Source organism: Lolium rigidum, chromosome 4 (assembly GCF_022539505.1).
Source record: "Lolium rigidum isolate FL_2022 chromosome 4, APGP_CSIRO_Lrig_0.1, whole genome shotgun sequence".
In the NCBI taxonomy this organism is placed as follows: Eukaryota; Viridiplantae; Streptophyta; class Magnoliopsida; order Poales; family Poaceae; genus Lolium; species Lolium rigidum.
The window spans coordinates 51898310-51916583 of record NC_061511.1 but is presented as its reverse complement, the minus strand read 5'-3'; the positions used below and the strand labels follow the sequence as shown (position 1 = coordinate 51916583).

The window sequence follows — 18274 nt, the reverse complement described above, 5'->3', positions numbered from 1 at the left end:
AATTTCTTTATGGATCTAAAAAATAATGCAATCACGAGGACTAGAATTTGTCAAGCTGCGCAATCCCCTTTTGTAGGGGTGGATTATTACGTAGAGTTTTCTCGCAGTTTATTTGAGACGGCCGGAAATTTTCTTAGGCTGGATTATCCGGACCCTGTTTTTCCCAACATCTACATTTTGGAGGGGGTATAAATACCCCTCTCCTTCTTTAAGATTGGGCTACTCGTTTTCCCCTCGAGAACCCTAAAATCTGAGCCACTCCAAATTGCTAAATCTCCTCCATTAGCAAATCAAAAGAGTTGATCTTTGGAGAATTTAAGGGTAAGACTTAGATCTACAAGCTCGCCAAAGCGATTTGAATTTCCTCCTCATTCACTTGAGGATCTTTTGCCTAGTGGTTCCTTTGGAATCCCTAGGTATTGATTTCTTTGTGCTAACTTGTTTTTGTGTTGTAAGACCTTCATGGTAATCTTGGGAGCCTCTAATTCAATTGTGGATGCGTGCCCCAAGCTTTGTGTAGGTTTCGGTTTCCACCTTCAAGGCTATCGCTTAGTGGAGCGTGGGCTAACCTTCGTGGTTTGTTGACCGGGGAATAAGGCGAGGTCTCTGTGGCGTTGGTTGATCTTCGTGGCACCATGCCCCTCCAACGTAGACGTATTCCTCAAAATAAAGGGAAGGAACTAGGGAATCATCCCTTGTGCCACTGTGTGCTTCACTATTGGTTACCTCAAACCTTTTACCGCACTTTATTACTTGTATCTTGTATCTTATGTAGATCGCTTGCACCTTATCATATAGGTAAATTCACATAGTTGTGTATCTAAAAAATAACCTTTTGTGTCAAGCCTAAATTGAAAATGAATTAAAATTTAATTAGCACTGGGGTGCTCATACGATCGTTTCACACGTGCTATTGTAGAACTATATTTATACAATGTAGTCATATGAATCAAGATTCATAACTCTGCTGGAATTTCTCACTTAAACTCTACAATAGACAAATGGAGATGATGGGTCTTGTCTTTTGGCGTGCAAAACACCATGATAAGCATTCAATACAAAATTACATAATGAGCACTACAGAAGAATCATTTGTTGTAAAATACGGAGAATAAACATTGATGCAAAATGTTGATAACTAGAAACAATTGCGCGCATGTGAATTGGAGAGACAAATATATAGTCTAGCTAGTACATATCTATAATGTTTAAATGATAAAATCATGGAAGCTAAGAGAACAACTTTTCTTTAAAAGATTGATTAGCAAAATTGATTATTCATTGCATTGTAGTTCAGTTTTTATAATTTATATTTTAAAATTTAAAAGAAATTCATTTTGAACTCTGAATTACGGTGCTTAGTGTCACTCAAAACCTGAATTATGAAACCATCCATGTTAAACCCTAAAGTTTCTAAAACCATCTATTATATACTAAAAGCACAATTATATACTAAAAGCACAATACGTGGCTTGTCTAATAGAGACACCACATTAACCCACATCATCTAATAAAATTATAACCATTGGTTGTAGATTTTTATGGTTGAGATTTAAAGTTAACACGTAAACACAATATCTCATATAACGGGTACAAAATATGTTCCAGTCACGTTGTACATCAAGGGACAACATAAAGCCGTACATGGAAAACTAACAATATGTGTGCTGATTCAGGTTTTGGGCCATAAAGGAAAAAAAAAATTGTGCAGAACGTATCCAAATAACGTGTGATTGATGGGCATATCAAAAAGAAAAAGAAGCCTGGGCACTATACGAGGCTAATATGGGCTTCGTCCATGTCAAAGAAAATATGCTACACTCATTAGGTTTTATGTCAGCTAAAATTCGTACTAGACTACACAGTGCTAATTTATTTATTTATTTATTTATTTATTTATTTATTTATTTATGTATACTAAATAAAAAAGTGTAAATTTATTTTTAATACAAAATAAATATAAAAATAATTGAGTGGTGATTAAATTATTAATTCTATTATAAATGAAAAATGTATACTAGAACTTTCGCCTCAAGTATGCGCGTATTCAGCTCCAGCTATTTGATTGGGCGGTAAAGTTGGAAGGAAATCACGAAGATTAAAATTGTGAATGATTCTTCATCATAAATTTTGGGAAAAAAAAGCAAAAGTTGGCACTAATACATAAATAATTAAGTCTTCAGAAATTCTATTGTGAGCAAAAAAAATATAACATTTGAATATCAACTAATCTTACATTAAGCATCTATTAAAAATATAAAAACATATTCCAAAACCTTATCCCAAAACCTTCGTCTCGAGTATGCACGTAAATTCACCACACGTTGTCTGATTCGGCGCTAAAGTTGGAAAGAAACAACGAAGATTGAAATTGTAGATGACTCTCCATCTTAAATTACAATAGAAAACAATTGAAAGTTCATCACTAACACTAACTAGAATGGATTTTGTATGTGTGGGTGTTTTTGTCACCGTTGATTTATTACTCGAGATTCGTGCTCGCCTTGGCAGATGGAAAAGTAGCTTTTTTCTCCTTCTTGCATCCAATCTCAAAGAAAAAAAGAACGGTGTCGGAAACACCATACCCATGCGTTTAAGGTCAAAAGTATTTAAACTAATATTAATTAAGTCTTGAGATATTCTAATGTCACCACACAAAAATACTAACATCCAAATAACGATTATTCTTACATTAAGTGTCTATTAATATCACAAAACATCACCAAGTATTCACGGGAGATACTAATTATTAGTTAGTCAACACAAAAATATAAATGTTACAACTGATTAAACACGTTGTTTCCGCATTAGCCACACCAGTCTAACTCACTCGCCTTCGAGATGTAATATTTTACCATACATCCTTTGATCAGATCATATATTGTGTAGATGAATGAAGAGCTACTCACGAGCATTTGTTGTGAGGTACACAAGGAACGATGCTTTAAAATCGGAAGCTTGAAGTCTACCATGTGATAAATAAGTTTCAGATTTTGTTGGTTATATGTTAAAATATATTTATTAAAAAGAACGCAATAATGATATATGGAACCTGCTCACAATGAGCTTACGAGTTAGTGTTGGAAGATGAACTATACTTGGATATTGTAAGTGGACTTCAGCACAGCCATCCATAATTGGTAAGTACAATTTTTGTTAGATCGAAGGGATCAAAAGAGATCAGATGCAATAATTCCATCTAGGTTGAGGCTCGATAATTAGTAACTAAACATGTGATTGCACATGGAAACTATGGTACACCTAGGAAAATATCAATACCGAAATTGACATTGTCGTCTGATAATATTTTTTCTTATGTATTCAGTTTCCAGATTGTCATTCTAAAATTGTTTGTTTTCAGCGGGTTATATCTTAGAAATTTCTCTATAGATCACAATGATAAATATGATGCCCTCCCCTTGGCGAGGGCCACCTTCCTAGTTCAACTTAAACAACAACTTGGTTTAGGATAGTGGTTTTGTATTTTTTTTCCTAGATCAGTGGCTTTGTATTTCAGAGTATCTAAACAATGTAAAATTCTATACATTTAAGGAATGACATGAGACTATAAGACACAAGACTTCATTGAAAATTTTGATTGGTTGTGTCATGTGCAGAAATAAATAAAATGTTACACTTGTCTTTTTTGCACAAAGATAAATTGTGGTACCACACAATTGTTTGTAGATATGATAAATTTGAAGAAAAACTCATGGTATGGAGAATGCAATAAATGAGAATAAAAAAATTGTCCACCCACTGATACGAGCATTTTTTTTAATCGATGCAAAATCAAAGAAAACGCCGCTATTCATTTTTAACATGACAAGAAAATTCATATTTTGGATGAATTGCGGCTTATCATTTCATAGTGTTTCGGTGATCCACTTTTTAAGGCCAAAACTAAACATCGCTTTTAAGAAACGGGTTTGAATATGTTAAATAATATAATATAATAAAAATGATGGGTGTATCATTTTGATGGAGAGACCGGGTTTTCAACCTTCTTTCCGAAAAATTTGAACTTATCTAGGAGAATTAGCAGATAGTAGAGATAGAGCACTAAATGAAAATCCACAAGCTCCATATTTATTTTAGTCTGACTAATAAATATATAATTACATTAACTGAGCCACTTGACCAATGGGTTTCTCATCAATATAACCGGTAAACCCGAGGTAATTAGCTGCGGTGAGCCTACAAGCTACCAAATTGAGCACAATATCACCTCAAAAAGAAATGATCTATGTGACATGATCTATGTGACATGCCATGCCTTGGATTAGTCACTCATATATATCTACTGCTACAAAATGTGGATTAATATCTCCACCAATGGAAAAAAATAAAAGAAGAAAATAAAAAGGATAAAAAAAGTGTACAGCAACACACATGAAAATATCCTATCCGGCAAAAACCAGGCAATGGGGAGGGAGAGTAGCTAGACGCAGTCCACCGCCATGGTGCCAGTGTCGAGGAACTGGTGGAACGTGTACCCGGCGGCAGCCGCGTCGTGGCCGCACTCGCCGTGATCGGCGTCGTCGCTGCACGGCGGATGGTTCAGGTCGAGCCACAGCCCGCGCTTGTTGCCGCCGGCGACAACAACACCACTGCTGCCGGCGCTGGGCTTCTTGATCACTGCCAGGGGCGCCATGACGCCGCCCATGGCTCGGTGGCGCCGCATGTGGCCGCCGAGCGCCTGGCCGATGGCGAACTCGAGGCCGCAGACGGAGCAGCCGTGCAGCTTGGGCTTGAGGTCGTCGCCGTCCAGCCGAGGCTTCTTGTGGCTGGCGCGGTGCCCGCCCAGAGCCTGGAAGGAGGGGAACACGCGGCCGCACGTCTTGCACACGAACGCCCGCTCAGGGGAGCGGTCACCGCGCCCAGCCACCGGCACCGGCCCCGGCATCGGCATCGGCATGTGCATCGCCTGCTCCCGCGACACAAGGAGCAGCACGCGCGCCATTTCGTTCTCCTCGAATGTAACTCGCTTCATCATGGCTCACTGTTCAATCTCTCAACTCTCAACCTAGTTGATCGATCCCTGATACTCTGAAGAAGAGGCAGCAGAATAAGATGAAGAAGCGTCCCAGGCCGTAGCTGTATTTATAGGCCATATGAACCATACAATCATCCACTAACCAGTAGTGACGCCTCCGGATAAAGAAATGCACAAGTTGCCTCTAGAGGGTGATGAAGAGGGCGAAACAACGGCGTCGAGTATTTCCTCCTCGATGCCGCTGCTCGTTTGCAGAAGTGGATCAAAGCCGAACCGCAAGCGACGCGCGTCGCAAACCGGATGCCTCTCCTGGAATTAATGGAAAGAATATGCAGCCCGGTGATGCACGTAGCTGAGTGTGCACTCCCCTGTTCGGTTCAAATCATCAACCAGGCTTGACTTGTGCACATGTTCATGTGAGGGGCCTTTCTGCATATTCTGAAGAGCAACTGTTCCTTCTCCAGAGACATGTCTTGGTTTGGAGAGGCTTAAAAGTCTGAAGAACAAAAACTTTGAATTGTGGAATAACACTTCATTTCAGAAGGATCAGCTGGGAGTTGAGCTTAGAAAATTGTACCTCTGTTCCAAATTAAGTAACGTAGTTTTGTCTAGATACAGATGTATAGAATTCTAGACACATTTCAATGTGTAGATACGGTGTCAGAAATACATCCGTATCTACACAAAGCTGCGTCACTTGATTTGGAATGGAGGGAATACTTGTGAAGATTATGTTATGACATGGTACATTGTGTCAATGAAGATCTTATTTTCTTTTCTAGAGATGCATGGAGGCCCACTGAACTACTTGCAATCCTGCTGAGTTTACTTCAGCCAGTCAGTCCCATCAGCTTTGGCCATGGCTAGGTAGGCTGATTAGTAGGGCAACCTGGAAGTACAACTAAATCAGTGTCGATGATGATCGCTTTCTTAATGACGAGCTTATAAAACGCCTCATGCCTGCTCCAAATGCCACATGAATAGTCTTCTTATTTTTCTTTCTTGGGGGGCATCTAATACCTTTTTGCACTTAGTTACTTGCAGTGTTGGTAATAGTATCAGAGATGGCTCTTCCAGTCAAAAGTAGCCAGGGCTAAATAACCAGCAAGTAATGTCATCTGGGAGTGGAACTTAACAAATCCAACTCTCTGCATGTTAACCGGTTTTCGTGTCGTCGATGATTGGTTCTCGGGGTTGCTTGCGTCGATACCGCACTGCCTGATCGGACTGAAATGATCAATAATTGCTGCTTGCTTGATGTCAGCAAGGACTAGCTGTGCATTCTCTACTTGCTAGTAATTTCCTATTGCAACTGTTTCCCAGATTGTTTTAGTATAGCAACTTGTCTTAACAGTGGCTTCTGTTTCTGTATCATGGTTGAGAGTTCATGGCGTCTCGGTTTGTTCCATGCAGTGGAACTGTTTGACGGGGATCAACCGGAATATTGCCCCTGTTCACATCTCATAGAAAAAGAAGAAACTGCCAGGTTCATATTTACATGTCATGGATCAAACTCTTGTGTTATGTCTGATTAAACAACCTCTATAAAATAAACCTGCTTCTCAGTACTTGAGATTCTTCAGATAAGTAGTAGTGCATCCCATCCGTTTGATGCGTCACGTCACGGTGGATGCGGTGCAAGGAGCAAAGGAATTCCCAGAGGCCACTTACCAAGATAGTCCTTTGTGCACCCTGAAGCAACATAATCTTTTGGCACCCGTGATACGCTCAAGTCAGTACTAAAAAAGGAGCAATTATTCTCTGTTCACCAGCTGCCCAGTTGTTGTAAAAGATTCAGATAACTTGCTGAGCACACATTTGCCAAGAAACAGAAAATGGACAATTTGCAGTTTGCTATAGATAGAGCTAGTATTATCTACATGCTGCTGATGATTGGTGCTTGGAGGCTGGAGTTCTAGTTGTCCCGGCAACCTGATCCCATTGGTTTGCCCTGCGTCTGCCGTTCCTCGCATAGTCAAGCAAAGATTGAATTTCGCTTGCCTTGCAGAATAAATAACTGAAGTAAGCCCGGTGATTTTTCACGTAAATAGTCAAGAGAAGAAGTTTTCTGCTGCACGTGCCTCAAGATTCAGAAACAGCTGAATCAGAGATCCCAAAACTTCTTGTATCGGAGCGTCTGCTGACTCAGAGTTCCCAAATCTTTTGTGTCCCTATCAGGTATCGGAGCGTCTGCTGCCATTCCCCGCATAATTGAGCAAAGATAGGACTTTGCTTCCATTTCGAAATTAACCAGAACAAGCCCGGCATTTGCTCCATAAATCGTCAAAAGTAGAATTTTTCTTCTTCGTTTGCCTCAAGATTCAGCAACAGATGCACTGAGATCCCAAAACTCCTATATCATCATGTCAAACCTATGCAGACAGCTCTGTTGCCCAATTATCAGAATTGCTTGTGTTGACTTGCTTACTATGCTACTTATATATAATTATATCTGATTTTCTGGTACTGCAGTATCAAAACACAGGTTTGATACATTTATTCAAGAATATTCTAACTACGTGATACATGCTGAGCACAACCTATATCAGAAAAATATACATTAGAGAAACAAAGTCAACCATCATTTCTGAAGGGAAAAAAGCTAATTAAGAGATGGTAAGTGACGGTCGAGGCGTCGTGCGGTTTTGGTTTTCTGCGTCTACTTTCTAAATATGAAGTGTGCTGACCACTGAATGCAAAAGAATCTTCCAGCGAAGGGACACTACTTCAGATACTACTGATTGATTCAAAAGGTTGGCTACATAATATGATATTGAGGCGTTACGTCAGCGTTGAAACTGCAGTTTCGGATTGCGAAAGGGCAGTATATTCCTTAATGACTCACGAGGGGGCAAAATTAGCATCAATAATGCAACCCCTTGCTACTTAAGAGCCAGCATCATAAATATAATGAATCAGGACAGCTACAAATGATTTTTCTTCATTGAATTATTTTTGAAGTCTTGAAAAATTGAACCGAACTGACAAATCAGAAAGCAGTGACCTGTTATAAGCTAGGCAGTTGTGTTCTGTTTAAAAACCTAAGATGCTGCTTGACGATTCAGTTAGCTTGCCATGTTCTAGCCACTTCCTTTCAGTGTTGAAGCTCTAGGCGGCACCAAATAAAAGTAAACAATATAAAATGAATTGAGTATAATTAAAGCAACTATGAACTGTATAACTTGTGCTTGTAGTGCTGTGATTTAGCAAACCATCAATGCAATTGTTTTATCCATTGAAACAGAAATATCTAAGCAAAGCACATAAAGGTAAAAATAATAATTTCAAGCAAAGCACAGAAATATCCAAGGCGCTACGACAACTGCCTTTACATGCTAGACCTCCTGATGTTAGCCTTGATGAGGAGCTTTTGGTCTAACTAAGTTAGCCTTGTACAGTTCTTTTGCTTTCTCTGTATTTCCGTAGCTCTGCTACCCTTGTTTGCTCCCGTCTTCTCGATGGCTTCTTCTAATATATAATGACGCATGCTTTGGCATGTGTTCGAGAAAAAAAATCCTTATTTAAGACTAGGTAAGAGTACATGAGTAGTAAGAAAGGATTCAAAAACCAGATACCAGAAAGTAGAAGATTGTGCCGCCTCACTAATACCGGATACCGGCAGAAACTTTTTCCTGGCCAAACAAGTGAGATGACCATTTTTCTTTTCCCTTTAATCCTTCTCACCGCATTATAAGTTAACAACAGAGTAAAAATTCGTGGACAATATTATGAGGTGCCGAAAACCCCCATGGGTTAACAAAACTGCATAAGCCGGAACCAATCTAGAGCGGATATATTTTTTTGTTCTGCCAATGGATAAAGAAGGCAACTGAATCTCTCCATCTGTACAAATTTAACAAAAGAAGTTCGCTGCCATGATGAGTGAGCTGTTGCTCTCACAAGTGACAGACTGGGTGAAGCAAACTTGCTTTTGAGAAAGAGTTAAGTCACTGTCAGAGAAAAGAGCAGCAGCGAGTTGCTGCGTTTAAGGCTGGAGCTCGCCCAGTTGGGGCCTCCCTGGCCGAGAGAGAGAGAGCACTTCGCTTCTTGCCTGGATTTTCTAGGATTTTGGTTGCTTTCTCCACGTCCGTCGCCACCAGTGTGGTGCACACTGATCTGCCTCCAAACCCTAATCAAGTTGGAGTGTTAGCCTAGTTAGCGCAATGACAACGATATACATGTCATCACACGCACAGAGCAAGTGGTCAGTGGTGATTGAATCAGATGTTAGCACTCACTAATAGTAAGCATACTATCAGGTCAAGATTATGTGTTATGTCTGATGAATCCTCTAAAAAATATACCTGCTGCTCACTACTTGAGATTCTTTAGATTACTAGTACATCGATGACAATGCGCATCTGTTCGTTACGTCACGTCATATAATGGATGCGATGAGAGGAGCCAGGAATTAGCAAAGGCCACTTGGCAAGATAGTCCTTTGTGCACCCTGAAGCAACACAATATCCCTCGGTTCCCACAGATACGCTTAACTCAGTATATTTTTTATAAAAAATAGAGCAATTATGCTCTGTTCACCAGCTACCCAGTTGCTCTAAAAGATTCAGATAACGAACACATTTTCCAAGAAACAGAAATGGCCAATTTACAGTTTGCTAAATATAGAGCCATAATCTACATGATGATGACGATTGGTGGTTGAAGACTAGAGTTCTAGTTGTCCCTGCAACCTAATCCTATTGGCTTAGCCATAATAATCACCAATGACAGCACATAACATATTACCTTATGTGTCCTTCTCAGGCCTCAATCTGAACTTGCAGCTTGCGATGGGTCTGCTGCCGTTCCCCGCATAGTTGAGCAAAGATAGAAATTTGTTCCCTATCATACTACATGGCTAGAATAAACCCACTGTTTACTGTCGCATATATGTTCCAAAGTAGAAGCTTGATTCTTCATTTGTTTCAAGATTCAGTGGCACGTTCACAAGAGATCCCAAAACTCCCATATCATCTTGTCAAACAGCTGACTCGGATATCCCAAGACTTCTGTGTCCCCCGTAAGTTTCCATCTGACATCAGAACTTGTTCTACGTCTGCCATTCACCACATAATTGAGCAAAGATAGAACTTCCCTTCCCTTTCCGAATAAAGAACTAGAGCAATGCCGACTATTTGCCGCATAAATGGTCAATAGTAGAACTTTTCTTCTTAATTCCCTGAAAGATTCAGCAGCAGCTGCACTGAGATCACAAAAACTCATGCATCATCATGTCAAACATATGCAGATTGTTTAAAACGCAGCTTTGTTGCCCAATGATCAGACTAGCTAGTTACACCTGTTTCTTGGTACTGCAGTATCGAAGCACAGGTTTGATACACGTTTGGAGAAAAAATCTCATGAAGTGATACATGCTGAGCACAACATGCATCAGTCGATGCAGAGGCTGGGGTTGCTCCCCCATGTCGAAAAAATGCTGAGCACAATATGTATAAATAAAGTATACACTACAAATGTCAACCATCATTTCTGAAGGACAAAAACTACTAAAGAGATGGTAAGTGAAGATTAAGGCGCCAGGCGGTTTCAGTTTTCTGCATCTATGGCCACTGAATGCGGAAGATTCTTCCAGTGAAGGGACACTACTTTAGATACTACTGATTGATTGAAAACATTGGCTACATAATATGATATTCAGGCGTTACGTCACAGTTGAAACTACTGTTTCAGGTTGCGAAAGGGCATTATATTCCTTGATGACTCATAGGGGGCAAAATTAGCATCAATTGTGCAACCCCTTGCTACTTAAGAGCCAGCATCTTAATTTTAATGAATCGACAGCTACTAATGATTTTTCTTCATTGATTTATTTTGACAGGCCTTGAAAATTTGAACTGGACTGACAAATCAGAAAGCAATGGCCTATTATAAGCTAGACAGTAGTGGCCTGTTTAAAACCTAAGATACTACTTTGTGATTCAGTTAGCTTACCATGTTCTATCCACTTCCTTTCTGTTGTGGTGCAGCTCTAGGCTGCACCAAATACAATAAAACAATATAAAAATAGCATGTATGGAGTATTAAAGTAATTTTGAATCGTATACTTTGTGATTGTAGTGCTGTGATGCAGCTAAGCATCAGTGCAATTATTTTTATCCATTGAAAGTGAAATAACTGAGCAAAGCCCACAGAGGTAACAAAAATAGATTTCCTATTCAAGATTCGGTAAGAATAGATGGGTAGTAAGCAGGGATTCAGAAGACTATGACGCCTCACCAATACAAAATATCTGCACATAATCTGTTTTGTTAACCAAACAGGTTTGGAGATCAAAATTGAAATTGTGATCTGATTTTTTCCTGGTTTTAGGAATCTATGTACAATATTACAGGTGTCGAAAATCCCCGCAGGCGACAAAACTGCCTTAGTGGGAACCAGAAAATGTGATTTTTTTTGTTATTGTTGTTGTTGGTGTGCCAATGGATAAAGAAGACAACTGAATCTCTCCATCTTTATCAATTTAACAAGCTGTTGCTGTCACAAGTGACGAACTGGGTGAAGGAAACTTGCTTTTGAGAGAGTTCAGTCTCTGTCAGAGGAAAAGAACAGCAGCGAGTTGCTGCGTTTAGGGCTGGAGCTCACCCAGTTGCAACCTCCCTGGCCGAGAAAGGGAGCACTTCGCTTCTTGCCTGAATTTCCTAGGGTTTCAGTTGCCTTCTCCACGTAGGTCGCCACCAGCATGATGCAGACTGCTCTGCCTTGAACCCTAATCAAGTTGGAGCATTAAGAATGATCAACGCAATGACAAGGATATACATAATACATGTCATCATACACACAAAGCGTGGTCAGTGGCGATTGAATCAGGTGTCAGCATCCAGTAGTAGTAAGCAATATTAATTTGTTGGTGATTGAATTAGAAGTCAGCATCCAGTAGTAGTAAGCAAAGGCCGGAAGCCGAACTCTTTTGGGGGTGTATCATCAAGAATTAGTAGAAGCTTCCATTTCCAAAAATAAAACAAAAAAAATACTTTGTACAGTCTACCACTCATATATTTGTTTAGTTCACCAATTCTGTGCAATTTGAACCAATTCCTTTTTGAGATATATATCTTCGATTTGAAACCGAATATTAGCATAGTAACAAAACAGCGGTATCACAAGAACACTCTCTGATACAAGATGTGATTTTATATGTTTTGAGCGATAGATATAATTCATTATATCAATGTTATTCCTCGTATAAGTAAGCTAGAATTGGGAATATATGATGCAGCCAAAAAAATCCCCAGAAAGTAAATAAATGAAGCAGTCAAAATTTGTCAAGGGTAAATGGAAGATACAACACTTCTTTGTTGCATACACGATTGCCCTCTAAAATGTCTTGTGATCATCCTATAAAGGACATGCTACAGAGGAACAATTTCTTCTCCTTTATATGAGAAATTTTTTCGTGCGGCTCAAACGATGGGCACTACCTATCAAAAAGCAACTGGTCCACCATGATCATTTCAACTACGCAGCTGCCTTGTTGGGGCACTCTGATGAGAGATGACCAGCTATGCCGCATTCATAGCATGTCCTTCTCTTCTTTTTCTTTGGAGGCGCCGAACTTGTATCGTCACTAGGCTTCTTTTCACCAGAAGTGGTAGCAGGTACTGTACTTGAGTCACCAACAGATTTAGCTTCATCGAAATTAGTTTCAGTAGCCTTCTTGTTGGGGCAAGCTGACGAAAGATGACCAGAGATGCCACATTCATAACACTTCCTCCTCTTCGAAGGTGCTGAATTTGATCCATCACCTATTTTATTTTGCTCATAAGCCATTGAAGGTGCAATTTTTGGTTCATCAAAAGTCTGTGTGTTAGAAACAACCTCAGCAGCACTTTTGTCTGGGCAAGCAGATGACAGATGGCCAGGAACACCACATTCATAGCATGTCCGCCTCTTCTTTGATGATGTTGTGGCTGCGCCAATATTAGCCTTATTTTCATCACCTACGGCTTCAGATTCAGAAGCCTTTTTGTTGGGGCAAGCTGATGATAGATGGCCAGGAACGCCACATTCATAGCACGTGCGCCTCTTCTTCGACGATGCTTCAGCTGAATCAACATTAGCCTTCTTTTCACTAGATTCCACTTCAGAAGCCTTCTTATTAGGGCAAGCAAAAGAGAGATGGCCAGGAGTACCACATTCATAGCATGTACGGATCTTATTCTTCGATGAATCTGAGTTTGCATTGTCATCTGATTTCTGGGTTTCTTTCTTGGGAACAGCACATCTAATTCTGACTGGTCTACCCTTAATCACGTTCTGGTCAAGCCTCATAGCAACGGCAAGAGATGTACTATCAGAAAAATCAACATGTGCAAAGCCTTTGAATTCACCTGTCTCCTTGTCTGTTCCAAATCGGATGGCTGAGATCTTGCAATCAGAAAAGAACCTCCTCAGGTCATCCTCTGTTATGTCCCACGCTAGGTTTCCAACATACATCCTATTGTATCCCTCTATCATCTTTGGTGCAAAGTCTTCCTTCTCATGGTTAGATTTGACTTTTTCACGGTTAGCTTTGTAAGGCTGGACTTTCAAAAAGAATCCTCCCCTGTGATGGTTAAAAAGAATGCTATCACTTATGAATTACAATTAAAACAAAGATGGGGTTACAGTTACATTAACGTAATGTGCTTACATATCTGCACCATCAAGAGCTAATGCCCTTTGTGCAGCCCCATCAGTCTGCACAAGAAAACTTAGTCAGGCTCCAACCTCCAAACAATGATATTGGACAAAAGCATGCTATGATGTGCATGACTTATGATAGAAAATTAGGAGCATCATATGCTGGTAGCAAGCTGACTCCAATGAATTATATAACATTAAATGGTGGGTAAAAGCTTTGCTAAAAAGTAGTAACAAAAGACACAAGGGTACACAACCAATTACCACCAAGAGCTTATAAAGATAAGTATGGCATAGAGGTTTTGGAAATTAAACCTACAATTCAAGATTAGAACAGTGAACAAGTCTGACTGCCATCTGTGCAGAATTAGTTAACTCAAACGCCAGCCTTCAACATTCAGTACACTAACAAGATGTCTTAGGTTGTTTGATACACTTGCGAATTGAGCATACCTACATGAACAGTAATAAGAAAAGTAGAGCAAATGATAAAAGGTTTCGGAGCTGACCTTGAATGTGAGAATGGCAATACCCCTGAATTTCCCGCTCTCAGGGAAAGTCATGCAGTCCAGTGCAGTGATACTGCCACATCCTTCAAAGAAACTTCTAATGTCATCCTCAGATGAATAGTATGGGATGCCACCAACATACACCTTCTTTATACTTTGCCCACTGAAACAAAGACATTAAAAAAATAAAACAACTTTTGTCGACAAGGCCAACATCCTAGAAGAAACTAATCTCCATCCTGTGCAACGCATTCTTACCAGTCCAAAGAACATACAACCAGGAAGCAATACAATTACCATATCATTTCCCAAAGAAAAATGGGAGGGAGAACTTTGTCACAAAAAAATCAGATGATCAAGCAATTTTCTATGTATTGTGGAATGAATGCACTATTCGAGTCAACAGCAAAATTAGACAGTCCAAGTTCAAGTAACACCTAAATGCATTCTAAGTCACTATACGTTAATGTAGTCCCTTTAACTATTTCCTGAAACAGTGTGTTGTCTTCAAAGCCACTATCCGATAATTTATTTGGTTCTCACACCTATCCAACAGGAAAGGAAGTACTCGAACACCACAACACCTATCTTCGAAAGCTGCCACTCACCTATCTTGCGGCACAATCGGATTGTCAGATCCGGCTTCATGGCTTGCCTCTTCTGACTTAATTTTCATCGCCTTTCCCTCCATCTTTGCGATGTCTAGATTGTTCGCCTTTTCTTTCACGATTGCAATGTCTATATTATATTCACTGAAACAAAGGCAAAAAATAACATTACTCAGCTAAGGTCAATACAAGGATTGCAACATGTAAATAATAACACCACGGACCACCCCGCACACATCAACATTCCATACGAGAAGACATCGCTAGAAAGCGATCAAATGTACTGTCATTTATTTGAATGAAGAATCAAATAGTCTCGCTTCATGAATAGTTAAAAGTGTTATCTACCAGCATGGCAAAACATTGTAGTGTACACCCCCGAGTCCCAGAGCACAACCAATCCAGATGGTAAGACAACTTTTATCATTTTATGTGCAATTGTATTATGCAACAGCTTATGAATGACAACGCTAAACGGCTAAACAACCGAAAATCCACTATGACCCCTGCAATGATTCATCGTTTATACTGCTACATAGAGCTACTCTGAACTCGGCTCACACTGTACGAACTACCTATGAAGCTATCTCTGCTTTTCTTGATTTTCTCTCATCTTAGCATCAACAAACTCAACATTGCTTTCCTACTTCAAGTAACCTAACAACAAATGGGGTACTCGAGCAAAAAAGCACCGATATGTCGAAACATCAACTCACCTATCGTCTGGGACGGCAGGATCAGCGCCGGCCACTTCCGCCTCCTGGTCCTCCACGTCGGGCTTCTTGCTCGCCGCCGCCTCCGCCTCCAACAGCCTCCTCACCCTCCTCTTCTCCTTCTTCTCCTTCCTCCTCTCCTCCCTCCGCCGCTCCACCTCCGCCTTCAGCGCCAGGGCCGCCTCGTCCACCGCCGGCTCCTCATCCGACTGCTCCTCCTCCACGTCCACCGCCGTCTCCCCCTCTTCCTGTTCCTCCTCCACCACCGGCGCGGGCGTCGGCTTCTTGGGACGCTTAGGCCGGGCCCGCTTGGAGGACACCAGCCGCACCTTCAGCTTCTTCACCTCCGCGCCGGCCCCCGCCTCGGCGTCGCCGCCGGGGAGCAGCGTCCGTATCCTCTGCTTCAGCTTCTTGCGCGCGAGCACCATGGCTGGCTGCTGCGGCGGCGCTGGAGGCGGCGGCTGCGAGGTTTTTGCTCGAGTGGCAGAGGAAGATGGCCACACGGCAAGGTTTATACTTGGGCCGGGCTGGTGCGGGCCCACGTGGGCCGGCCCATAACGGCCCATCGGATTCGGACGGTCTCATCTTACCCTAGGCCGGCCGCCGTCGAGCGGCAGAGGCCACCCTAGTTGAGGAGGAGGAGATGGCCGGGAAGGGGGCGGCGGCGGCGGCGACGGCGGCGAAGTGGGCGGAGGGGTACCCGTGGAAGGACAAGCTGGCCAAGTACAGGGGGGAGCTGAGCAAGGGGGTGTGGGGGTACTGGGAGCTGGGCGCGTGGAAGCCGCTGGGCATCAGCGGCCGACAGCGCGCGCGGCTCCGCAAGGAGGTGCTCCTCGCCGGCGAGGACTGGACCTACGACGCCCCCCGCGGCGAGATGCGCACCAAGCGCAAGGGCCACAAGGTCGACCGCATCGCCGCCGAGAAGTGAGCCCCCATTTCCTCCGCTCCTCACTGTGATCTTGCGTCCTCTTCTCGGTGCTTGATCTGGTATGGGTTTTTTCTCTTTCAGGCGTGCCAACACTGTTGAGCTGATGAAGAAGATGCCCCAGATGCTCCTCGACTACAAGGTTTGCCGCCGCCTCCTCCTCGGCTTGTTTCCATAGCCATACAGTTTCTGCACATTGCATTGGTACTAGCATAGCAACCCTTGTGTGTAACCAATTAACCATGCCATTTCATGTAATTGTTGTACTTACCCATGCATCTTTCCAGCTGATAGTGGTAGTTTGGGTGTGTTGATTTAACTGCAAGTGTCTATTACTCGACTAGAAGTCGGTATTAGTGAACGGATGTTCCTTTTTATTTTATCACACTGATGACCCTTTGGTGTACACGCCATCTATCTGCAACATATATACTGAAGAAGAATGTAGAGATGTTGTTTTGTAACATTTACAAAAATCTATCAGAATTGTGTTGGCATTGCAGTGAACCATGTATAGACAAGCCGGAATAAGTTAGGCAAAAGAGATTTCAAACCTCAGCAATCTAGTAACTTTCCCATAGAACCTCCTAGAAAATCAACATTTAGAGCCCATTTCTCCCAACTGCAGCTTATCTCAGCGTCGGATACGTAGGTTGCAGCGGGGCCTTGCGAGTCCATGCCTTCAGTTGCTGGCATACCATTTAAATAACCGTAATTAGGCATCAAAAACGAGCTTGTACTGTACATTTTAAAAAAATGATACGTTCCTAGTAAGGCTGCTTATACGATTAGCACAAATTGTTTCAGTTAGACTGCTATTATTGTGATGGAGCACCGGTAATAAAGTTCTGTGTTAATAATTATATTCCTGAACAATTGTGCACTCTTATCATGCATAAACTGGTAACGGCTCAATTTGACCAGAAAATATTTTCATTTGATGGTTACGCTGCTAGTTCTGGTTGAGCTGTTACCGAAGTGATGCATACCTTTGTGTGTTTTAAGAATATATAAACAAACTGTGATGAAGGCATGCCTCAAACAAAGCATCTGACAACTGTTTGCTTGAATCGTTTTTTCTTCAGAAACGCAGATGGGATAAAAAGATGAAAGAGGAGGAAGCGGCTGCGGCGAAGGCTACTTAGGGGACCAGCATGTGCACCGTTTTGTTGTTGCAATGGGGGAGGAACTGGAATTTTGGAGAAATAGCCTGCAAAAGCTGAAACTAGTCTCCCTTTTCGTTTGCTGAGACCAAACTCTTATTCACACATTCAGTGTGTTGTCTTCTTGAATAAGGTTGAACGGGATTTAATGTAGGAAGTTCATAGGATGACTTAATGGCTTGTGGTATCTTTCCCCACCTGAGCCTGTCACACTTTGTAATGCAGATATTTATTTTGTTTATATGGTCCCTAAAACATTGGTCGTCCGGTGTTGCTCCATCTCACTGGCTGTCGTGCTTTCATTCAAGTTTGATACCCCGGAGACGAAAGAAGTCTACATAACCCCCCTAACTTTCAGGTTTGGGACACTAAACCCCCCTAACTTTCAGGTTTGGGACACTAAACCCCCCTATGTTTGCAAAACCGGACAATAAGCCCCCCACGGTGGTTTTAGCAGTATTGTAGGCGGTTTTAGTGACGTGGACGCGCGGCAACTATTTCACCGTGGCATTTCTCCTCTGCTCCGCTTCCTTGCCTCGCGCGACGGCGGCAGCGAAGGCCAGCCGTCCCCGTTCTCTCTATGCTCTGCTTGCCGGTAGTCCCCTCCAGCTCTGTGGCTGCCGCCATGAAATTGCCCATGCCGCACCAGGGAAGCAACAGCGAAAGTTGCAACGGCGCGGCGGACCAGACGTCGCCGCCCGTGCCGGAGGTGTCTCATCT

At 41.9% G+C, this 18274-nt stretch overlaps 3 protein-coding genes across 3 annotated transcripts; 1 reads left to right on the top strand and 2 right to left on the bottom strand.

Annotated features, from left to right (window-relative positions):
- Nucleotides 1-4441: 4441 nt before the first annotated feature.
- Nucleotides 4442-4996, bottom strand: LOC124705839 (zinc finger protein ZAT12-like). Its single transcript, XM_047237533.1, has one exon. The coding sequence runs from the start codon at nt 4994-4996 to the stop codon at nt 4442-4444; it is 555 nt and encodes a 184-aa protein (XP_047093489.1).
- Nucleotides 4997-12227: 7231 nt separating this feature from the next.
- LOC124647045 (phragmoplastin interacting protein 1-like) lies at nt 12228-15894 on the bottom strand. Its single transcript, XM_047187041.1, has 6 exons — nt 15625-15894; nt 15470-15549; nt 14754-14897; nt 14146-14308; nt 13647-13693; nt 12228-13559 (listed from the first exon to the last, which is right to left on the bottom strand). Exons 1-6 carry the CDS (start codon nt 15892-15894, stop codon nt 12473-12475), a joined length of 1791 nt encoding a protein of 596 aa, XP_047042997.1. The 3' UTR covers nt 12228-12472.
- Nucleotides 15895-16109: 215 nt separating this feature from the next.
- Nucleotides 16110-17861, top strand: LOC124708285. The gene is made up of 3 exons (XM_047239967.1): nt 16110-16390; nt 16476-16533; nt 17477-17861. Exons 1-3 carry the CDS (start codon nt 16110-16112, stop codon nt 17534-17536), a joined length of 399 nt encoding a protein of 132 aa, XP_047095923.1. The 3' UTR covers nt 17537-17861.
- The last annotated feature ends 413 nt before the right edge of the window (nt 17862-18274 follow it).

Excerpts from the sequence above, each read along its gene's own strand:
- LOC124705839 (XM_047237533.1), bottom strand. The coding sequence starts at position 4,996 with ATGATGAAGCGAGTTACATTCGAGGAGAACGAAATGGCGCGCGTGCTG.
- LOC124647045 (XM_047187041.1), bottom strand. The coding sequence starts at position 15,894 with ATGGTGCTCGCGCGCAAGAAGCTGAAGCAGAGGATACGGACGCTGCTC. Across the intron at positions 15,550-15,624 it reads CCCTGGCGCTGAAGGCGGAG|GCGGCGGCGAGCAAGAAGCC; the intron begins GTGGAGCGGCGG and ends TTGGAGGCGGAG. Across the intron at positions 13,694-14,145 it reads TTGCCATTCTCACATTCAAG|ACTGATGGGGCTGCACAAAG; the intron begins GTCAGCTCCGAA and ends TTTCTTGTGCAG.
- LOC124708285 (XM_047239967.1), top strand. The coding sequence starts at position 16,110 with ATGGCCGGGAAGGGGGCGGCGGCGGCGGCGACGGCGGCGAAGTGGGCG. Across the intron at positions 16,391-16,475 it reads GACCGCATCGCCGCCGAGAA|GCGTGCCAACACTGTTGAGC; the intron begins GTGAGCCCCCAT and ends TTTCTCTTTCAG. Across the intron at positions 16,534-17,476 it reads AGATGCTCCTCGACTACAAG|AAACGCAGATGGGATAAAAA; the intron begins GTTTGCCGCCGC and ends TTTTTTCTTCAG.